At 37.1% G+C, this 18,318-nt stretch overlaps 1 protein-coding gene across 1 annotated transcript; it reads left to right on the top strand.

Annotated features, from left to right (window-relative positions):
* The first annotated feature begins 1,044 nt into the window (after positions 1 to 1,044).
* LOC142167383 (uncharacterized) lies at positions 1,045 to 4,195 on the top strand. The gene is made up of 6 exons (XM_075227547.1): positions 1,045 to 1,150; positions 1,349 to 1,539; positions 1,585 to 1,971; positions 2,081 to 2,491; positions 2,603 to 2,791; positions 3,032 to 4,195. The coding sequence occupies exons 1-6, from the start codon at positions 1,045 to 1,047 to the stop codon at positions 4,193 to 4,195; spliced, it is 2,448 nt and encodes an 815-aa protein (XP_075083648.1).
* Positions 4,196 to 18,318: the final 14,123 nt, after the last annotated feature.

The raw sequence follows: 18,318 nt of genomic DNA, 5'->3' as shown, positions 1-18,318 counted from the left end.
AGTGCCGAGTGTCGAGTGCGAGTGCCGAGCGATTAGGAGGACTAAGTGACTGTGAGGACTAAGTGACTGGAAGGATTGAGTGATGGGGAGGACTGAGTGAATTGATACTCTGAGAGTATGCATATGAGTTCATCTCTGAGATACATTGCATTGACATGCACACATGACATACAAGCATAGAGATGTATTTTTTCTCATGTTGTACGATATTACATCATTCATGATTTCTCACACATGTTGGCTGATGGGCATAGTGATGCATTTGTTTTCAACTGGTTATCTGGAAAGAAAAATGAAATATCTTATTTATTATTGAAAAGATTTTGGAAAAACTACTGTTTTCAAACTTACTCATATTTTTGGCAACTTCGGTAAAAGACTTGAGTTTTCACTGATACACTTGAAAGGCAGAGCTATTTTCAAAAGTCATAATTTAGCTGAGCATTTATTCTTTGATTTACTTATGGTATTACTTGTTTTATATTGTTATGAACTATTGTTGGTTATGGAAGTTGGACTTTGACCTTGGTATAAGCTCGTCACTACTTTCAACCTAAGGTTAGGTTTGTTACTTATTGAGTACATGGGGTCGGTTGTACTCATACTACACTTCTGCACCTTGCGTGCAGATGTTGGCTGTTAATGTTATTTTGTTCGTTGGGAGCTGGATCTGAAGATGTACCTGCGTTCCGGTTGTTGCTGCCTCTTGTTTATGGTAGACTTAGATTCATAAAACTCTATTTATGTACTTTTCAAACAGATGATATATTATTTCATACTAGCTTTGTATACTCTATTCTTTGAAGCTCATGATTTGTACTACCAGTTCTTGGGGAAATGTGTTAGTTTTATCTATTTTCTTTTAATTAATTGCCTTATTAATTTTATTGGAATTGGATAGTTGGTAATTGGCTTACTTAGCGGGTTGGGTTAGGTGCCATCACGACTAGTTGGATTTTGGGTCGTGACATTATCAAATTTCAGTCTACAAGTGATATGCAGTAAATCTTATATTCTAGGCCTTATACAATCAATAACAAACCAATGATATTGAAGCCATGGACTGTTAAATTTGATTTCACAAAGGAGTTCCTGCAGGAAATACCCATGTGGGTGGTATTGCCAAACCTACCCATGAGTTGTTGGGGAGGTAAATCACTGAGTAGGATTGCCAGTGCAATAGGGAAACCACTGTATGCTGATGAGTGTACCTTAAAACAGACAAGGATTTCCTATGCTCATATGCTCATTGAAATAAATGTTACAAGGCCTCTTTCTACTAGTGTCTTAGTATGGGAACCAGATGGAAGACAATTTGAACAATCGATTGAATATGATTGAAAACCAGAATTCTATGAGGTTTGCCTAAAAATAGGTCATTGCTGCAAGCAAAAAGAAGTTGAGAACCAGGCCTATATGCAGCTAAGAAGAAGGAGAAGACAAAGAGAAAATTCTCAGCCAGCACATACAGATGGTGGACCTCCAAAGCAGGAGTGGAGAACAAAAGCAGCTGGTGACAAGATTGATAAGGCAGCTGAGGTTATGGTGACTACCAAACCTACAGCTGATGAGCACTATTAACAGGAAACTGGTCAAAGGCAGATGTCATTGCTTATCATGGAGGACCAGATGAACATTAAGGAACCTGATAAGGAAAACATCAGAGTGGAGGAGCAAGAGCATAAAAGCCCTGAGATTAGTTGTCCCAGAGAATTTCTAGCTCTGGCAGCTAGCATACAGAGGAAAGCTGTGAATGACAGAATATGGCTCACCTGGGATCCAAATGTGTATCGTGTTAATGTTGAAAGAGTAGAGGCTCAGATTATACACTACCTAGTTAAAGGCAGATTAGATGGATTTGAATCATATCTAACTTTGGTATATGGCTTTAATACAGTTGATCAAAGAAAGGAACTATGGACAAGTCTGGCTGATATCTCTACACAAATAAACAAACCATGGCTGATAGGGGTGATTTTAATGCTATGCTATATACACAAGACGGGATGTATGGCAACCAAGTGACACTGAATGAAATAACTGACTTTTCTGATTGCATACACAATCTGCTTTGAACGAGCTACCATGGAAAGGAGACTACTATACCTGGACCAATAATCAACAAGGGGCAGAAAGGATTGTGAGTAGAATTGATAGGATCTTTGGCAATGATAGCTGGATGATGAACTGGGGACATGTGCACACACAATATGATACACTTATAATCAATGACCACTCACCAATGCTTGTCAATATAGAAACTGTGAAACTTAACATTAAAACTCCTTTTAGGTTTTTTAATGTATGGTCTTCTCATGATGAGTTTGATACAATTGTTGGTACTCTGTGGAGAAGAAAGGAAGCTGATGACCAAATGGAGAACATATGGAAGAAACTGAAAGCTCTGAAATCCCTTTTCAAAAGCCTTAATACTACTGAGTATAAAGGCATTGCTAAGGGAATTAACAATGCTAGGGCTGACCTTATTCAAGTTCAGGAGGAAATGAGGCTATAATATTCAGACTCCCTGCTGCTACAAGAGAAGACTATCCTACAGAACTTGGAGAAATGGTCACTTATTAAGGAAAGTATCCTCAAACAGAAGGATAGAGTGAAATGGATCAAGCTAGGAGATGCTAATACTAAGTACTTCTCTGCTGTCATGAAAGAGAGAAGTCAAAGAAAGCAGATACTAGAGATCTACACTGAGGATAGAGTAAAACTGGCTACTCACACTAGTGTCAAGGAAGAGATAGTTAATTTCTATAAGAGCTTGATGAGAACTGTTGTTGTATCTTTGCATGCTATCAACAAAGAAACTATGAAGAATGGACCTAAGCTCACTCATGAACAATAGTTGAGCTTATGTGTGAAAGTAACAGAGGAAGAGATATATGCAGCACTGTGTGCGATCCATGAAGATAAAGCCCCATGAGTGGATGGATATAACTCTTGTTTCTTCAAAAGAGCATGGTCAATGATCAAAAGGGATGTAGTGAGAGCAATTGAGGATTTCTTCATTACTGGATAGCTATATAAAGCCATAAACTACACTGCCATTATATTGATACCTAAGGTAACCAATCCTACAACAACAAGAGATTTCAGACCTATTGCCTGCTGCTCAGTATTATATAAGATCATCTCAAAGGTGCTGGAAAATAGAATACAGAAAGTTATACCCAACATCATTAGTGAGGCACAAGCTGGTTTCATTCCTGGGAGAAAGATTGCAGACAACATCATCTTGGCTCATGAGCTTGTCAAAGCTTACACAAGGAAGAACACTTCCCCTAGATGCATAATCAAAATAGACCTCACCAAGGCCTATGATTCTGTGGGGTGGATCTTTCTGGAGCATGTCATGGTTGAGCTAGGATTCCTTAGAATATTTCAAGATTGGGTCATAACCTGTGTTAAGACTGTGAGCTACTCAATTGTGGTGAATGGAGAGCCTATAGTACTTTTCCCAACAGCTAAAGAACTGAGGCAAGGTGATCGCATTTCATCTTTCCTATTTGCAATTGTAATGGAGTATTTGAGTAGAGGCCTCAAAGGATTGCAAAAGGAGAAGGAGTATAAATATATCCCTAGATGTTCAAAGCTAGGTATTACACACCTCAATTTTGCTGATGATTTGCTCCTATTTACAAGAGGTGATATAACTTATATTACCCAGCTTCAACAATGCCTAAACCAATTTTATAGAGCCTCAGGTCTACAAGCTAATAAGACTAAGAGTTCTATATATTATGGAGGTGTTACACAAGCAGTGCAAGATAAAATGCAACTAAGATTTGGTTACACCATAGGAGAACTTCTGATTAAATACTTAGAAGTGTCTTTATCAACTAAGAAGATGTCTCTAGCTCAATGGCAACCTCTGATAGAGAAAATGGTAGCTAGAGTCTCCTCATGGACAACAAAAAAATTGTCGTATGCAGGAAGGATCCAGTTAGTGCAATCAGTCCTGTTTGGTATACAAGCTTACTGGTCACAATTGTTCTTAATCCCAAGAAAAGTTCTCAAAACAATAGAGGCTTACTGTAGGAGTTATGTATGGTCTGGTTCTAATGTTATCACAAGAAGATCACTGGTGGCTTGGGAGAAAATGTGTACACCTAAGAGTGCAGGAAGGCTACATCTCATCAACCCGAAACTATGGAATAAGGGTGTTGCTGCTAAAAATCACTAATATCTTGCACATAAGGTGGATAAGATGTGGGTTAGGTGGATTTACTCCTACTATATAAAAACCAGCAGATAGATAACATGCCAATTCCTCAACAGGCTTCTTGGCTTGTCAGGAAGCTGATTGGGGCAAGGGAGTTAGGGGACCTGAGGCAGACAATGACTCAAGAAAAATGCAACATGATCAGACAACTCTACCACCAGATACTTGGGCAATTACCTAGAGTGGAATGAAAGGCATTTATGTTCAGAAATAAAGCAATAGCCAAAGCTAAGTTTACTATGTGGATGTTCCTCCAAAACAAATTACTTAGAAGTGATAGACTCGTGCAATGGGGTATGCCAGTGGACATAGTATGTAGCTTATGTCAAATACATAATGAGAGCAGAAACCACTTTTTGTGGAACGTGTCTTTGCTCAAAGGATATGGAACAGGGTCCTAATGTGGCTTCAGATGCAACCACATGGTCAGAAATTATGGGACCAGCATTGGAGATGGGCAATGAAAAATGCTAAGGGCAAATCTCAGGCAGTTGCTGCATTCAAGATGATATATGCTGAGATAATTCACTTGATATGGTGCGAAAGAAACAATCGAGTGTTTGAGAAGACCAGAAGAGATGTAGATGACATAGCAAGAACTATAGCATGTGTATGCAATGTTAGAGCTAATGCTGGAACTAGGATACTACTGCAACAGTTAAAATTTTGAAAAGTTGTTAGTGTTAGTTGATTTAATAGTTACAAGGTGAGATGAGAGGTTAATTGATGTATATGGAGGGATACTGTATAGATACATCGACTGAGTTTAAAGTCAGATATGGTTCTGTAATGACTCACTTGGTGATTAATAAAAATTCCTTAATTACCAAAAAAAAAAAAAGAATTTAGAATCTGAAATAGTAGTTTATGCATATTTTCAAAATAATGATAGTATCATATTCAAAGTTTTTCTCTTGCTTACGTTTTAATTTGTCTAGGGATAATTACAATAGAAGTAAACTTTGATTACCCACATTAATGTTCATTTAGTTAATATGTTATATGTCTATAATGGCTAAAGTTTAAAACTTAGAACTTCTAATTTAGTTCAATATGGAAATATTTAATAACCAAAATTTTAGAGAATTTAAATATCCTAAATATTAGGAAAGTAACTTAAATTATAATTTTGTCTAATATGAAAGCTATTTTAAAAGAGTAAAAAAGGTGAACGGCATTTTACTAAGGGTATTCAGGCTTTTAATATAGTACTAGTCTATTGGTACGCGCGTTGCGCGTGTACCCAATATCTATGATTACAAAATTGTAAAAGATAATATAATTATTATATTAAAAATTACGTTTGAGTTAAGTATTAATTAAAAGTTAAACAAAAAAGTATAAGTTCTTAAAATTAATGACTGTTGATCACATTTAGCTAACTCAATAAAGAAAGAAACCATGTAAATGTTCCTAATCATCTCTATCAAAATACTCAACTAAAGATTTAACCTAATTAATATAAATCACTATCGCAAAAGTAGAATGGAGTGAGCTTTTTCTCTATCCAAGCTTATAAGCATGCATCCAGATTCTACGTCCCGATGCATCCGAAAGTTGCCTTCTTATGTAACATGTATTCCATATTTTAGCAGGAGACAAAATATGAAATACATGTTAAAAATCAGAATTAAAATTTATTCTTTCATCAGTTTTCGGTTGATGTTTAGTTTTCATGCGTGTCTATAGTCAGCTCTCATTTTATTAAAGGTAAGTTTGGTTTGATTCAAAATAATTTAATGGTTTATAATCTTTAAAATAATTTTATTACATATGAACTCTGAGTTGTGATTGAAAATTTTCTGTTATTGTTTATTGCTGTCACTTAATCGATTTTGAAGTTCTAAATATTAGGACCTAATTACTACAAAGTTTAAATAAGAAAAAATTTAATAACTAAAATTATAGTTGATCTCAAAATCCTAAATATTAGAAAAATTATTAAATAACTATTTTATCTAGTAAGAATTAGGCAAAATCTTATTAACTACAAACGGTCTCCTAAACTTAAAAAGAGAAAAGAGAAATTTTAATAGTCTAAGATATAAAAAGAGACAAACTTTCCTAGTTTAAGCAAAATTTTATTAACTACAAAAAGAAGTTTCCTAAACCTAAGAAGGAGAATGGAGAAATTTAGTACTCCAAAATATAAATGGAATTAGAAAGACAAACTTTCCTAGCGTGTAATGAAAGTTTAGGCAAAATTTTATAACAAATGATTATTCCTAAGTTGCAGGGGAATTAATTAAATTACTATACCTAAATATTAATGAAATACTCAAATTACTATGTTATCCAAGGCGAACGGCATGTTTTAAAGGGTAAAAAAGGCGAACGATATTTCGCTAAGGATCTTGGTGCTTTTAATATAGTACTAGTCTTATGATACGCGCTTTGTGTGTGTATAACTTTTTAGAAAACCGTATAAGTACTATTAAATAATATATTTGTATTATAAAACAAATATTATTTTAAACTACTTAAAATATAGTTTTAGTTGAAAAGACTTATTTATAAAACCTTCCATGTTAATTTTTCTTTTTAAATTTTCTTTCTCCGCCAATACTATTCTTGTAAAAATAAATTTAGGCATCCTAAGAGTTTTGTCAGCTTGAAAAAATAATTTTAATTATACGATGAATTTGACAAATAATTAAATTGGATCCTTAGAGTTAATTATTTGGTCTTATCATTAAAGGAACTAATTTATTTTTTATTGATTCAAATTCTTAAAATTAGCTCATCTCAAATTTCATATATTTAATTGTAACATGAAAGGGATTACAATTATGTTACATCAACAAATATTAAAAAAAAAATTGTATAAGGTAGTTAAAATTTAATTTATTTAAAGTACCGATTGCTAAAACTTTCTACATAATTTAAATAAGAAAATTAAGTTTTAGTTAATTTTCATATCCTAAATATTAAAAAATTTAATACGAAAGATATTATACACACTACATTAAATAATTCTAGTGAGGAAGGATTAAGAAACTATTGGCTAAATAGAAAACATGAGTATTGGTCACAAAATTCCATATTGTTATGCCGCCTCACCCCAATATATATATATATATATATATATATATATATATATATATATATATATACACGACGTGTAATTATAGCATTCCAAAAGATTTTGTTTATTGAATCGTTCCTAAATAATTTTTAATTTAATTATTTAGTATCTAACATTCCATAAAATTCCAGTTATAAGCATTAAAGTATTATCATAACAATGGTTGCATTTGTATAATTCTTAATATTTATGGCAAACGTAGACAAAGATTGTACTTGCTCTCTTAATTTTTACGGTAATGTAGAAGATTGTACTTGCTCCAACATGTAATGCTTTTTCTCTTTATTTTCTTAGCTTCTGTTAGTAGTCTACGTAAGTAAAATTTTATTTGAGTTTATATTCTTGAATCTTAGTGTCACGATCCAAAATTCCACCACAGACGTCGTGATAGAACTTAATCTTTAAGACTAGGTAAGCCGATTTTCATTGTATTTTTGAAGCCTTTTTTTTGAATTAAATAAGTAACCAAAACTAACAGCGGAAATAATTACAATATACAACCTCCCAAGATGGGTAGTACTGAGTCACGAACTCTAACTGAATATATAGAATGATCACGAGGACCGAATATACTATACTATTTGATTACAAGTTAACAATACAATGAAATGAAAGGACTCCAAGGAACTGCGACGACCAAGCAGCTCTACCTTGAATCCTTACGATCCCGCTTTAACTTTGCTCAAGTCCGTTATCTTCAATACCTGGCTCTGCACAAAAATATGCACAAGTATAGAGTGAGCACACCACAGCGGTGCCCAGTAAGTATCAAGACTAACATCAATGGAGTAGAGACGAGGTACAGTCAAGACACTCACTAATCTAATACCCTGTGCAATATAGCAGGATACAATAGTACTGGAAAATATCTAGCAATGATAACAACAACTCAACCAGTGATATCACAACAAGGCAACATAAAACAACCAATGATATGCACAGTAAGACCATAAGATCACCATTAAATATCGCTCAACAATTAATAAATACAATTACACCCAGTTAAATAAAGTTCTTCAATTAAATATTCTTTACATATAATTCTACCAATTAACTCTCTTTCAAATATAATTTTCCTCAAATAATTATCTTTCAAATACAATTCTTTCATATAATACTTTCTAAATAAAAATCCTTCCAAATAAATATTTTGAAGATAATTCTTCAGTTAATAAGTCACCATGTAACACCTTATTTTATAATCATAAAAATACGGGTCTCAGCCCATTTTTATATTTTTCATAAATACGGGTCTCAGCCCATTTTTCATATATCCACGGCACTTCATGCCCATAATTAAATCATTATATTTTTCCGGCACATCGTGCCCTCATTTCATATCTCAACTGCATGGATAACTCACGTGCCAAATATCATTATCATTTAATCACAGCACCCAGTGCCCACATTTCATATCACAATCACACGGACAATTCACATGTCAATATCCTCAATGTATATAAGATCCACATGCTCAATTTATTTCCACTAAAGTGAGTTTAAAAGTTTTTAAATCAAGTAAGAAATCAACAAAGAATTGAATTTATTTTTAGAATCATTTAGGGTGAAGAAAATAACTTTGCACTTATATCAAAGCATCAAATAAACTACTGGTTTGGTTGTAAAACTATTTAATTTAAAATATAATAATAATTTCTTTTATTTAAATCAACTCAATCATCGAAAATAAGTAAGAAAAATCAGAAATATACTTCTTCAGAATCTCGTGCGAAAAAGCCAAAGTCAACACAATACAATTAGGAGCACAAAATACATAATAATAAAGTCAACTAGTACATCACGGAAGAAGACAAGAATTTACATATTAAATGAAACAAAATCACCCAAGGCAAGAACATGAATAAAGAAATATCAACAGGGCACTCCTGAGGTACCGCCTCGTAGTCCCAAATCATAAATAAATTCACAATATCTCATTTACTTATATCACCGCGGGAGCCTTCACATTAAATTTTAAAGAAATTATTTTTCCGAAATAGCATCCCGCGTTTTAGCCATCCTTATCACACTGCATGGCTTCTAGTAGTTCCCCTACTAGCCACGCGTTTCAAGCCACCCTTATCTCACCGCATGAGTTTCAACACCCTGACCTTATATCACCGCATGACTTCTAGTAGTTCCCCTACTAGCCACACGTTTCAAGCCACCCTTATCTTACCGCATGAGTTTCAACACCCTGACCTTATATCACCGCATGACTTCTAGTAGTTCCCCTACTAGTCACGCGTTTCAAGCCACCATTATCTCACCGCATGCGTATCAATATCACAATATTTCACAAATCGCACCTCAAGTGCCCAAACATTACAGCATAATATAACTTGCACCTCAAGTGCCCAAATATTACAACATTTCACAAATTGCACATTAAGTGCTCAAATCTTACAACATATCACAGATTGAACACCAAGTGCTCAAATCTTATAACATATCACAAATTGCACATCAGGTGCTCAAATCCTACAACATATCACAAATTGCACATCAAGTGCCCAAATATTACAACTTACCACATAAATCAACAATACATTATTTTCTACAATAAGGAGCCCATGGCTCGACCATAATGTGCACAAAAATCTTAACAAAATATCCGAAAGTGAACAACTCAACAAAATAATATTTCACATAAACATCAAGGTGGCAATCATACCAAATCATCATGTGAAAATAATTTCAACAAACAAGGATCTAGGTATGACAAATAGAGGATTTAATAATTGGCAATAATTTCCAATTTAATACATAAGGGCGTCGAAAGATTTTTAATCCATGAAATTTGCACATATAAACCAAGTACGTACACGTCACCTCGCGTACATGATTTTCAATTATACAATTTGGCACATAAGACTTGATACCTAAGGGGTAATTCCCCCACTCGAGTTAAGCAAGACACTTACCTCTTTGAAGTTATGCTGATATTCCAAAATCGCCTTCTTGCTTGAATTGACCTACGGACCGTTTAAATCTATCCAAATTAATTATATAACTTCATTAAAATTCATCGAAAATAATTCCGGATAATAATACGTCGACTTAAAAATTTATTCCAAAAAGTCAACAAAAGTCAACGCGGGACCCGCCTCTCGGAACCCAACATAATTTTCATGAAATCCGAATACCCATTCCGATACGAGTTCAACCATACCAATTTTATCGAATTCCAATAACAACTCGACTTCCAAATCTTAAATTTTCGTTTTTCGAGGATTTTACAAAAATCTTGATTTTTCCTTCATTAAATGATAGATTCAAAGACATAATCATGGAAATTAATCAAAACTGGATAAAAATCACTTACCCCAAACACTCATGCAAGAATCTCTCCAAAAATCACCTTCTACCGAGCTCCAAATTAGATTTTGAGTTATGAACTCAAACCCCCATTTTTTGGACTTTTAATTCTGCCCAGGAGTGCCTTCATCGCGTTCGCGAAGCACAAAAAATGTGCTGCCCAGATTCCTTCTTTGCGTTCGCGATATCCTCATCATGTTCGCGATGCCTTCCGACCTCTGCCCTTCGCGTTCGCGAGACACTAGTCGCGTTCGCGAAGGCTTAACGCCAGGCAGGGCCCCAACTCCTTTTCCTCTTCGCGTTCGCGTCTGCCCACTCGCATTCGCATAGGCTTTCCTCATATCCTTCTTTGCGTTCACGGTTTCTTCATCGCGTTCGTGATGGGCAAATCCCAGCTATCCAAAATCCTTCTCCGCGAACGCGTGAGACCCTTCGCGTTCGCGAAGAACAATACCAGATATCAGTTCCAGCAGTTGCAAAACAAGGAGAAATGATCTGAAACCATCCGGAACTCACCCGAGCCTCCCGGGACCTCAACCAAATATACCATCAAGTCCCAAAATATCATACAAACTTAGTTGAACCTTCAAATCACCACAAACAACTCGAAAACCACAAGTCATACCCCAATTCAAAATTTATGAACTTTGAACTTTCAAATTCTATAACTTGTGCCGAAACACAACAATCAATCCGGAATGACTTCAAATTTTGCACACAAGTCATAATTGACATTATGGACCTACTCCAACTTCCGGAATCGGATTCCGACTCCGATATCAAAAAGTCCACTTCCGGTCAAATTCTCCAAAAATTCAACTTTGGCATTTCAAGCTTAATTCCACTACGAACCTCCAAATAATTTTCCGGACACGCTCCTAAGTCCAAAATTACCATACGGATCTATTGACATCATCAAAATTCCATTGCGGAGTTGTTTGCTCAGAAGTCAACTCTTCGGTCAACTCTTTCCGTTTAAGCTTCAAATTAAGGATTGTTCTTTTAATTTAATTCCGAATCTTTAGTAAATCAAACTCGACCACACCCGCGGGTCATAATACATATTGCGAAGCTGCTCGAGACCTTAAGTCACTGAACGGGGCGTAAATTCTTAAAATGACAAGTCGGATCGTTACATTCTCCACCTCTTAAACAAACGTTCGTCCTCGAACGTGCTAAGAATCTTTCTGAGGACTTTAAATTACTGAGTATATTCTTGCACACATACTTATGAGTGATTTTACATTCCCGCAATTTAACACGGGTCCGACAACACCATCTCAATTGACATTATTTCTTTTCTCCATTCTTATAAGCTTTAAAGCAACATCCCTAATTCTCTAATCATTTCCAAAAATGCCTGAATTCTCACAACAACGCACAGCATTAGTCTCAACTGGCTATAGAACCTCGTGCCTATGCACATATAAATTTCCTCAATAGTGTTGAAGCAACTCAAAACTTTCTCTGGGGTGTTATATTATTCCCCGCTCAGGATCATTCGCCCCCAAACACATAACATATTTATCTCTTCTTTTGCAAATTCTCAATCCTACAAATTTTACCAACTCCCAAATTTTTCAGAAATTTCGGCAGAGTCTCCCCTATAATTGGGCCTATCCACCTGCCAGAGTAACACCCAAACAACTCCTAACAATATATTCACAACCCAACAAAATACCACATGGTATATATCAATAACATTAATCTTAGCATTGCCTTATCATAATGATATCAGGAATGAAGCACATCATATGTATGCTTATCACCACATCTCTGGTCTTAAAAGATGTTCATAATTAATTCCAGCATCACCAATTAATCTCATATTAACCACCACCTCATTTCGAATTTTTACAACACTGACAACAGAATGTGAGGCATGAAGACTTCATGATTACTTACTCGGATTAATGAGTCACATTTAACGTCACCTGGGCACTCACCTCATAGGCTAAAACTCAATGTTTACAGCACGAAAATGGCTGAATATAAACAAAAAAAATACACAAGAATTATCAAATAAGCGTAACAGGCATGACTCCCTATTAATATTATTGTACGAAATAATTTCACAAAGAGATAATTTTAAACTCATAAATATTTCACCACAAGGACCTCATCCTTACATAACTTCCACCGCAGCTTGCAGCCCGGTTTAAATATTTCACATCATATAAAAATGTGAGGATCTCGTCCTCAAATCCGAATCACAATTTTGTTGCGTATTGTGCCAACTGAAATTTTTTAAACCACACTCATAACAACCCCTCTGAGGTCGCGACTGCTCGTACTAAGTCTGTGCCGGATAATTGGAATAACCACCACCCCTCCCAAGTCTGGGACAATCTCTCATGATATGCCTAGTATCACCACACTCATAACAACCCCTCTGAGGTCGCGACTGCTCGTACTGAGTCTGTGCCGGATAACTAAAATAACCATTGTAAGAATCTCGTGTCGGTGGTGCATTGTAAACTGGAGCACTCCGAGTAATATGATGTGCAGACTGAGCTGACCGACTGCTCGAGTATACGCTATAATGGATTCTAGCTGAAGAGTAAAATCCATTGAATCCTCCAGATCTTCGAGACCTTTTGGCCTCTTTGGACTCCCTTTCCTCGCCTAAATCACCCTTTGTGATGACCCAAAAAATTATTTTTAAATTTAATAATTAATTCTGTGTTCTAAGATCTCGAAAAGCACTAATTATCATTCCTCGACTTGCGTGCATAGACAGTAAAATTTCCTGGAAAGTTTTTATGTGAAAAATGGATTAAAATGTGAATTAGAGCTTTAAAACTCAACGGAGTTGACTTTGGTCAACATTTTGAGCAAACGGACTCGGATCAGTATTTTGACAGTTCCGGTAGGTCCGTATCATGATTTGAAACTTGGGTGTATGCCCGGAATCAAATTCCGAGGTCCCTAACCCGAGATATAGAATTTTGATAAAAAAAAATTAAAAGTTTAAGTTCAAATAGTGACCGGATGTTGAATTATGTGCAAACGATCCCGGAATAGAATTTTGATGATTCCAATAGTTCTGTATATTAATTTTGGAATTAGGAGCGTGATCAAAATTTTATTTGGAAGTCCGTAGTGAAATTAGGCTTGAATGGCTAAAATAGGAATTTAAAGTTTGAAAGTTTGACCGGGGAGTTGAGTTTTTGATATCGGGGTCGAAATCCAGTTCTGAAAATTTTCACAGCTCCGTTATGTCATTTATGACTTGTGTGCAAAATTTGAGATCAATCGGACTTGATTTGATAGGTTCCGGCATCGAATGTAGAAGTTACAAATTCTTAGTTTTATTAAGCTTGAATTGGGGTATGATTCGTGATTTTAGCGTTGTTTGATGTGATTTAGAGGTTCAACTATGTTTGTATGATGTTTTAAGACGTGTTGATATATTTGTTTGAGGTCCCGAGGCCCTTGGGTGAGTTTCGGATGGTTAACGAATCGAAAACTGGATAATCGTGGAAAAGGCCTTCTAGTGGGTTAAATTGGAGCAAGACGAGGTAAGTCTCTTGTCTAATCTTGTGAGGGGGAAATTACCTCATAGGTGATTGAAATTAAATAATTGTTGCTAATTATGGGGCTAATTAATGCTAAAGTCCGGGTAGTTTAGGACTCAAAGCATGCATTACTTGTGTAAATTATATTCTTTGATTAATTAATATTAATTGATATATATGAATATATTGTGAATTGTTAGATAAAGATATTAAAGGATGGAAATCTCATATGCTTGATTTTCTGTTTAAATCAATTAATTGTTAAAAGAAATTGTTCTTCCTCCCGAATTTATCTTATAATAAATATACTCTCCTTCCGGAGGCACATAAGAAAATGTCTTCCTTTCTTGTGGAGTGGGCCAAACGCCTAGGCAGGATAGATGCATCTATGGATCACGTCGCTCATCCCTCGGAAGTGTACGTGACACTCTGGATCGGGCCGTACGTCCTCGGCAGAAATCGTGCTTAATAATAATAATTACACGATACTTTAATAATTTATTTTAGCTTGCGAAGCTAATTGATAAATTTTCCTTGGAATTTAATGAATTATTATTCTTGCATGTTAAGGAATTAATTGTTACTCCTGTAAATGAGATTTAATTGATAAATTGGAAATTATTTGAATTAAAGGAATTTAATTAATATATTGAGAATTGTTACATTTGAAGGAATTTGATTATTTTCGCTGATTAAATAAATTATTATAAATTCTGTAAATCATGTTGATTTAAATATTCTAGTTTTATTTCAATTATTATTATTGACCCATAGTTAGTGTCAAAGTCGGTCATCTCGTCTCTACCACTTCGAGATTAGGCTTGATACTTACTGGGTACACATTGTTTACGTACTCATACTACACTTGCTGTACTTTTTGTGCAGGATCTGAGACAGGTACTAGTGGAGGACCTATCATCACATACCCACGCCATCCTGAGGCATAGCGATGAGCTGCCTTTCTGAGCCGTTCTGCAGCTATTAGTGTCTCTTCTTATATTTACATTCTGTCTATTTCATTTCAGACAGTATTTGGAGTTTTGTATAATCTACTAGATGCTCATGCACTTGTGACACTAGGTCTTGGCACACACATTAGTAGAGTTTGGGTTTTATTATATTTTCTTGGTTTTAAATTTTATCAATGTATGCTTAACTTATTAGTTGGATTGCCTAGCTGTAGTGTTGGGCGCCCTCACGACCTACATGTAAAATTGGGTCGTGACAATATGGTATCAGAGCACTAGGTTCACGTAGGTCTTACAAGTTATGAGCAGACCTAATAGAGTCTTGCGGATCGGTACGGAGACGTTTGTACTTATCTTCGAGAGGCTATAGGGTGTTAGGAAACTACCTTTCTTCATATTCTATCGTGCAATTATTGTAATACTAAATATCCTTCTCTTATTCTCTCACAGATGGTGAGAACGCGCTCTATTGAGGTTCCAGGCCAGGGAAGAGCTACTCTCCCAGTTGCTAGAGGCCGAGGCAGAGGGCGAGGACATCCCAGGACTGTTCCAATTATGCCGCCAGTGGGTCCAGTAGAGAATCCCATTATTGAGGAGCAGGGTGAGGTGCCTAAGGCAGATCCAGCTCCGGTGGATTTCACATCTGCACTGGGATTTCAGGATGTCATGGTTCGTATGCTGCGATTCATGGACAATATGACTCAGGCCGATTTATTTCCGGCAGACCCAGCCACATCTCAAGCGAGCGGGGGAGCACAGACCCTTATGGCACATGCCCATGGACAGGCAACTGTTGTATATCAGACCTAGGGTGCACTACCAGTGGGTGGAGCCCAGCCAGTGGCAGCAGCTACACCTGAGCCCAGGCCAACTGTAGCCGCTGATCCTCAGAAATTATTGGACAAATGGACTAGACTACATCCTTCTGTCTTTGGGGGTGAGCGACATGAGGATCCCCGGGATTTCATTGATCGGTGCAAGGATAGACTGTACAACATGAGGATATTGGAGTCTCATGGGGTAGACTTTGCTACTTTTCAGCTAGAGGGCAGAGCTCGTAGATGGTGGCAGCCTTATGTTCTTGGCAGACCAACAGATTCTCCTCCCATGACTTGGGACAGGTTCACTCGAATCTTCCTGGACAGGTATATTCCACCCTCCCAGAGGGAAGAGTTGCGATTTCAGTTTGAGCAGCTCCAGCAGGGTCAGATGTCAGTGACTGATTATGAGGCGAGGTTTTCTGAATTATCTCGCCATGCACTTATGATACTCCCTACTGAGGCAGAGAGAGTGCGAAGGTTTGCAGCCATTTTACATACTGGTATTCAGGCCACTATGGGTCGAGAGGTTGAGATGGGTACATTTTACGAGCGAGTTGAGGAGATAGCCCAGAGGATTAAGGGTGTACGTCAGCGGAGCCGAGATCAGATTATGAGAGATAAGCGGTTCAGGTACTCTGGAGAGTTCAAAGATGCTCCGTCTAGGGGCAGAGGTCAGTTCGTGAGGGGCAGTCCAGCAGACCCCCATATCCAGCATCACCACCTCCTCGGGGTACTCCAGTGCAACCTTATCTCAGTGCTATACCAGCGAGTTCCTACCGCCCACCAGCTATTCAGGGTCCTCCCAGTGGGTATTCAGTTCCCCAAGACCAGACACTAAGTCAGCAGCCCATCGCACCGAAGAGTTATTACGAGTGCGGGGATCCCAGTCATATGCGGAGGTTTTGCCCCAGGCTTCGGGGTAGACCAGTACAACAGGGTCAGCAGCCTATGCTTACCGGACCAGTTGCTCCACCAGTAGTCCGACCACCAAAAGATGGAGGACAGGTGGGTAGGGGCCATCCTAGAAGTGGAGGTCAGCCAGGCGGAGGCCAGAGAGTTGCCGCTCCAGCTCGATTCTATCCTTTTCCGGCTAGACTGGATGCAGAGACCTCAGATGTTGTGATTACAGGTATTATTTCTGTTTGCGGCAAAGATGCCTCAGTATTATTTGATCTAGGATCCACGTATTCATATGTGCCATCTCTATTTGCTCTATTCCTGGGTGTTTCTCGTGAGTCCTTGAGTACTCCTATTTATGTGTCCACTCCTATAGGCGATTCTGTTATTGTGAACCGGATATACCGGTCCTGTATTATTACATTCTATGGTTATGAAATTAGAGCAGATCTCCTATTGCTTGAGATGACCGATTTTGAAATTATTCTGCGCATGGACTGGTTATCTCCATATCATGCTATTCTATATTTCCATGCCAAGACTGTTACCTTGGCTATTCCAGCATTGCCTAAGTTGGAGTGGAAGGGTTCGTCTGTTAGTTCATTTAATCGAGTTATTTCTTTGATAAAGGCTCAACACATGGTTGAGAAGGGTTATTTGGCTTATCTAGCCTATGTTCGGGACCCTACTGCAGAGACTCCGGCTATTGATTCAGTGCCTGTAGTTCGGGAGTTCTCCGATGTATTTCCTTCAAATCTTCCAGGTATGTCACCTGATCGTGATATTGATTTCTGTATTGACTTGGCTCCAGATACCCAACCTATATCTATCCCACCGTATCGCATGGCTCCGAAAGAATTGAAAGAATTGAAAGAACAACTTGAAGAGTTACTAGTCCAAGGGTTTGTCAGACCGAGTGTATCGCCTTGGGGTGCACCGGTATTATTTGTGAAAAAGAAGGATGGAACAATACGGATGTGTATTGATTATCGCCAATTGAACAAAGTCACTATTAAGAACAAGTACCCGTTGCCGTGTATTGATGATCTATTTGACCAGTTGCAGGGTGCTAGGGTGTTCTCTAAGATCGACTTGAGGTCGGGGTACCATCAGTTGAAGATTCGGGATTCAGATGTTCCGAATACTGCTTTTCGAACTAGATATGGTCATTATGAGTTTCTGGTGATGTCCTTCGGTTTAACTAACGCCCCGGCAGTGTTTATGGATTTGATTAACAGGGTATTCAGGCTATATATTGATTCGTTTGTTATCGTTTTCATTGATGACATCTTGATCTACTCGCGCAGCAAGGAGGAATATGAGCAGCGTATGAGAGTAGTGCTTCAGACATTACGGGAACAAAAGCTATATGCTAAGTTCTCTAAATGTGAGTTTTGGCTAGAGTCTGTAGTATTTTTGGGACATATTGTATCGGGCAAAGGTATTAAAGTTGATCCCAAAAAGATTGAGGCAGTTC

Source organism: Nicotiana tabacum, chromosome 12 (assembly GCF_000715075.1).
Source record: "Nicotiana tabacum cultivar K326 chromosome 12, ASM71507v2, whole genome shotgun sequence".
Taxonomy (NCBI): Eukaryota; Viridiplantae; Streptophyta; class Magnoliopsida; order Solanales; family Solanaceae; genus Nicotiana; species Nicotiana tabacum.
The sequence above is the reverse complement of the archived record's forward strand: the minus strand, read 5'-3'. Positions and strand labels throughout refer to the sequence as shown.